Source organism: Aquarana catesbeiana, linkage group LG10 (genome assembly GCF_042186555.1).
Source record: "Aquarana catesbeiana isolate 2022-GZ linkage group LG10, ASM4218655v1, whole genome shotgun sequence".
Lineage (NCBI taxonomy): Eukaryota > Metazoa > Chordata > Amphibia > Anura > Ranidae > Aquarana > Aquarana catesbeiana.
The window spans coordinates 201,068,097-201,074,096 of NC_133333.1; the positions used below are offsets into that span (position 1 = coordinate 201,068,097).

At 41.5% G+C, this 6,000-nt stretch overlaps 1 protein-coding gene across 1 annotated transcript in view; it reads left to right on the forward strand.

Moving 5' to 3' along the window:
* LOC141111097 (5-hydroxytryptamine receptor 3A-like) overlaps positions 1-4,864 on the forward strand; it is a 50,098-nt gene extending 45,234 nt beyond the window's left edge. The window contains exons 7-9 of the mRNA XM_073603105.1: positions 485-689; positions 1,108-1,335; positions 4,480-4,864. Of these exons, the coding sequence (XP_073459206.1) occupies positions 485-689; positions 1,108-1,335; positions 4,480-4,748 (702 nt within the window). The 3' untranslated portion in view covers positions 4,749-4,864. The remainder of the gene's footprint in view (positions 1-484; positions 690-1,107; positions 1,336-4,479) is intronic.
* The last annotated feature ends 1,136 nt before the right edge of the window (positions 4,865-6,000 follow it).

Below are 6,000 nucleotides of genomic sequence, written 5' to 3' on the forward strand. Positions count from 1 at the left end.
AAAAAAGTTCAGGTATGTGTTCACAACCCTGCAATCCGATTCCAGCAGATGCACTGCATTCTGCGACCTGCTTTTGGGGTGTCATCAACTTTTAATTGACACCCACAGCAGAACGCATGAATACAGTGCGAGTGCTATGCTGGTGCCATGTGGGAAACGCAGCAATTCCTGTGTGTTTACTGTATTGCATCAGTGTCACTCCTTTGCATGCAGCAAGATCTCGTGGGATTCCAGTACAGCCCCTCCCTCCCCCAGTCTGAGTGCTGCTGTGCTGAGTTTGAAAGAAACTGGTACCCAATCAGAGTCAAGTTGTATGTTAAAATACTGTACATTTAATTAATTTGATAGAATACATAACTGCATTAAATAGTGCTGGTTCATATCTACCTGGAGTTGAGCTTTAGTTAATATTGCATGGCCTTGCAAGTAATCCATCATCAAACAAATGATTTTAATATCCATATATCTTCTGATTTTTTAACAGATTATTATCAGAAGGAGGCCTCTGTTCTACATCGTTAATCTGATTTTTCCAAGTATGTTGCTCATGATCATGGATATTATTGGATTTTACCTTCCTCCTGAGGGTGGGGAGAGAGTTTCTTTCAAGGTTACTCTACTTCTAGGCTACTCAGTTTTCCTTATCGTCGTTTCAGAACAATTGCCAGCAACTGGGATGCCTGTTATAGGTAGGTGAAACCAAACTTTCTTACGTATTACTTTTGAAAATTACCTTTTTTTTCTATCCCAGCTACAAGGGGAAATCAGTTGCATGTAGAATAGAAAATATTTTAGCTTTAGTTTAGGAAAAGGTTCCTTACAGTAAAAGTGGCTAAGCAGTGCCTAAGGTAAGTCAGGGCAAAAACAATAACGGGATAAAAAAAAAAGGACCTGATGATTTTCTTGCAACTAATAATATTCTCAGTTATTATTACTGAAGGCTAAAATAGCAATAGTTTGATTCAGAGTATTAAGCTGACCAGCCGGGGGAAGGGGGGGGAATTGGTGTGGGGTTCAGAATAGTTTTCCCCCGTGTGCCAAAGTTAATATACAGTATATTACAGTGGTGAGCTATAATGATTTTTTTTTTATTTTCCATTTGCATAGGTGTGTACTTTGTGCTGTGCATGGTAATGCTTGTTGTCAGTTTGATGGAGAGCATACTGCTAGTTCGAATAATCCACAAGGAGAGCCTACACCCAGAGGTTCCTAAGTGGCTAAAGAAATTTATCTTGGTAGTAGTGGCTCCCCTGGTTTGCTTGAAAGAATGGGTACACTTTACCTTACCTGAAGAAGAGAGTTCATCGTCAACTGAACAAACAGAGAAAAGCACCGGTAAGGCTTTAAGGCAGGGGAAATTAAAATATATGAACACTTTTTAACCAGCAAGTCCCTCCTCCAGCCCTCAATTAAAAGAATACAAAAACAAAGCAACAGGTTTGCTTAATACCCCTATCCCCTGCAGCATATATTTGCCTTTCCTTTATCTCCTTGCCACTTCATTCGGTGCTAGGAATCAATGGAAATACCAAGTACTTCTGGGTATGGCGGAGCATAGGACTTAGTTACACCCATTCTATTCTGGGCCAGTCAGCACTGTGAAATGGGCAGACCATAGCCTTTTGTAAGCTTTGATACAAGAAACTTGTAGCTCATAATGGGCTTTGCTTTCACTCCTGACAGCTGAGCAGACTTCTGTTGAAGTGTGCATTGAAGTGAACGTTTCCCTTCATGGCCTTAAAACCTACACTGCTTGCCAAATATAGAAGTAATGCGGATAATAAGGTGACATAGTGGTCACATGATTGAAACCACTCTGAATAGTTCCCCATCATTAATGGAGTGACAGCCTGGTGATAACTGATATAGCACAGCCTCCTTGGGATGCACACCACTCTACTAAATGATTGCAGGTCCTCCATAATGCCGGTGGCTGTCATACACAAGCCGCTATTGCAGCCGGCTCCCCGCTCTTCTCTTTCTTTCCTAACACACAGACACAGGAAAAGGAGCCTTTAGCCGGGTGGATTACATCTAGTGGCATCCAAACAGGGGTTCTGAAGGTGGATCCTCACAATTGTGTGGTGGGCGTGGTGTCATTCTGGGAGCATGTGAGTGCATTATGTGTCATTTTATCTTTGCACTACTAGGGAATACGCTTCCCTGGTCTGTTGTTTTTGTTTAGATTATCCACAGTCCTTGTTTTGGCAGTTCAAGGGATGACTGCAAAGACCATTATATACTGAAGGCTGCAACATTGGTTCGGAGCTTTTTTGGCTGGTCACACTTGAGGGCAAGAGTGGGATTAATGGTGATCTGGTTAATAAAAAATGTGATTTTTGTGATTAAACAATGGGTAAACATCCAATGGGGATTTGCCCCATGGAAAATGATGATCATGATTGTTGTTTAAAATCTCCATTATGCTATTCAAATAAAAAAAATACAATAAAAATAAAAATTCTGAACGATTTAATTTCATTGTGGCCTGCGACAAGTTACCATATCACCTAAGTGGCCCACACTCTTCAAAGGGTTGAGCACCCCTGCTTTTGAAGGAGGCATTGTGCAGGAAAATGTTAGTCTGCGATGGCAGAAGCTGTTAAAGCCCAACTTCAGCCAAAACATTTTGTTCATTTTTAAAGTTTAGGTAAAATGCATATTTTTATTAGTTGGTCGAAGCCTTTTCTGGGGGAGGGGGGGGGGGAGGTGGGCAGAAAAGAGGTTTGGGCTAGAGCTTTATACTTTTCTATGCTTGCATGTTTTTATATATCCATGGAAAATAAAATATAAAGAATTGTAATTGGGGCGTTTACTACCACTTTAAAATGCTTCTAGGAGAAGGCTTTTTTTAATCTTAAGCATTCTATGCATTAAGATTAAAAAAAATGCTCTGTGTGCTGCAGCTCCCCCAGCCCCCCTAATACTTACCTGAGCCCATCTCGATCCAGTGAAATTACATAAAAGACTCGGAGTCGGAAAAACCATCCAAGTTTTTTCTGACGGAATTTCTGATCGTGTGTATGGGGCATAAAGGAGAGAAGGAAAGAAAATCCTCTCTTAGTTGTTACCACAGGTTCCTCATTGGAAGATTCTCTCTCTATTCCTTATTCAGTGAAAACCCAAAACTTTTGGGTTTTCTTTCAGTCTCAGTGAGAGTTGTCACCAGAGCGGATCCGCCCTATACGCTCACTACACAAGCTGCGTAGGGCCCCGCAAATTACTCGAGGCCCCGCCTCCCCCTCGTGTCATAGCGCGTCAATTAATGTTTACAACATCCAGTGGTGGAACTTTAGAGGGCGCTGCAGTCGCATTTGCTACTGGGCCCTTCCGTTATACCGCTGTGGGGGGCCCCCAAGACCCAGCATCCCCCCTGCACCTCTGGCTGGCCATTTAGAGTGCAGTGGGGAGAGGTGGGAGGAGGTGGAAGGCGGCGATCGGAAGTTCTATGGTGCCTGTGTGGGCGGCAGGATCTCCCTGGGGCTTGTAATACTCTCTTGAGTGTCAGTTTATACAGTGGAGAGGAGAAGGGAGGGGCCTCTGGTCCGGGCAGGTATCAGTTTCACTTTCACTCTGCTTGAACACTGTTGCTGCTGTCCGAGTCAGAAGCCCCTCCCCTCTCCACTGTATACATTCGGAGATAGAACTACTAGCCCCAGGGAGATCCTTCTGCCTGTGGACACCATAGAGCTGCCGATTGCCAGCTACCCACCTCCACCAGCCAGGTACAGGGGAACCCCTGCAAGGGGGGGAGTCAGCTGCTTGGGGACCCTGATGTAAGAGGGGGGCTTTTTGGGGACACTAATGTAAGGAAGGGGCCCTCTGGGGACACTGATGTAAGGATGGGGCCCCCTGGGGACACTGATGTAAGAGGGAGGCCTCTGGGGACACTAATGTAGGAGGGGGGCTCTCTGGAGACACTAATGTAAGGACGGGGCCCTGCATCTGAAAGGATGCAGTTGGTGTAAAGCCTAAGGCTGGGTTCACATTATAGAACGCAGCGGCTCACAGCAGGAGTCCGGTGAGTCTCCATTCACTGCATCAGGTCAGATTTCAGCCCGGATTCTGAAATCTGGATTCTGAAATCCAAAAGACGTAGAGCGCTCCTGTGCAATTTGCACTGGAGCTGCTGAGGAGATGTGTGAACCGGCTCCACAGAGCTCCTGTCAAAATCTCCTGACATGCAAATTGGATGCGGGGAAACCCATATTCAATTCGCAATAGTGTGAACCCAGCCTAAACATTTTCACCCACCTACTTCAATTTTACTATTGAATTGTTTGCCGAGCTGGGTGGTGCTGACAGGGCCACCCACAGCTGGAATTTCAGCTGATTCAACAGGAATTGGCCAAAATTCAAACAGTGTATGGTCAGCTTTAGTCTTGAGTAGAATTACATTTATACATTTTACAGTTGCTAAGTAAATACTATGTCATTATTAAATATGTTTTGTGGAAAATCTTGGCTTTTTGTCTGCAGAGAAACTGACAATTTACAATAATGAAAATATATTGGATGACACCAGGCAGCTGCAAGTGGGACAGGATTCAGAATTGCTTCTTAACATACTAAAAGAAGTTGGATCCATTCGAGAACATCTGAAAAAAAGTGACGAACAATATGTCATCCAGGAGTGGCTTCAAATTAGCTACATTATTGACAAATTACTTTTTCGAATTTATCTCATATTATTGCTGGTATGTGGAGTTTCAATTGGATGTATCTGGGCACGCTGGCATAGTATTTGAATTTAATTGCATTCATGGAGAAGGTTTTACGCCTGATAAAGTTGTATTAAAACGAGGACTAAAACTAGTTTTTCAATAAGGAGTGCACATAGCAAAGTTTCTAAAACATACAGTAGTTTAGACCAGCGGTTCTCAACCCTGTCCTCAAGTACCCCCAACAGGCCATGTTTTGGGAATTTCTCTTAGATAAAATAGCTGTCCAAAATACCAAGCCATTGACTCTGATTTAAAACACCTGCGCATGATAAAGGAAAACCTGCAAACATGACCTGTTGGGGGTACTTGAGGACAGGGTTGAGAACCATTGGTTTAGACCATGGAAGCCAGAGTAGTACATCTATCTATATATTTTGATTAATGAGTAGGGGTGAGCATGGTACTTTCAGCTTAATTGATTTCTTTACATAATTACCAATTTTGACTATGCTTTTTTGTTTTACCTTTTTTTCCTTTTTGTAAAAAAAGTAAGACCCTGAGGCTAAAAGGTGTCCATTTTTTTATACAAGACCATTGAAAGGAGCTTCTCTAACTTTTAGAAACCTTTTAAAGTCCATTGTACCCTTATTAAAACACCAAAACCACCTTCATTTTACCTTCCCTATTTATTTCAAAGCATTCTGCCAAAATTTGAAAATTTGCCAAAAATATCTTGATTTTTGCAGATGTTTCATGAAAAGTAAATACCTCGATTTTGCTCATACCTAAACATGGGCACTGCATTACTTTTTCAAATTATTTTATTAGTTAAATTAGTCAACCAAATTGTGTGTAGCAGAGAATCAACATTTTTAATATCACAAATATAATATCTAGGCAGATAATTTTTCTGTAAGCATCCGATTGGTGGCAAAAAACCCCCATCAAGTTCTTCTTTCAGACATTTTCATTAACAAGTTTCAATAAAAATTCCCCTCAGCTTAAAGTCCACATATAGTTAAAACTTTGATAACATTTTGGACATTTTTGGAGTATTAGATAACCTTTGTAACATCATTAAAAACACATATTAAAATAAAAAATGTCCCAAAACCATTATTAATTTTAACCAGTGTATTTATATTATCCCTTTTTTTAAAGATGCTTTAAGAGTATGTGGTCAGGTGCTCTCCGATGTTAGTTTTTGTTAGGATGTCATTGAAAAGGCCATTTTTCCTGCTACCCCCAAAAAGAATGCACCTACTAATTTAAAAAATGTATATAGTGCCACAAAATCTACACAATGAATTGCATAAAACAGATACATGCACATTGG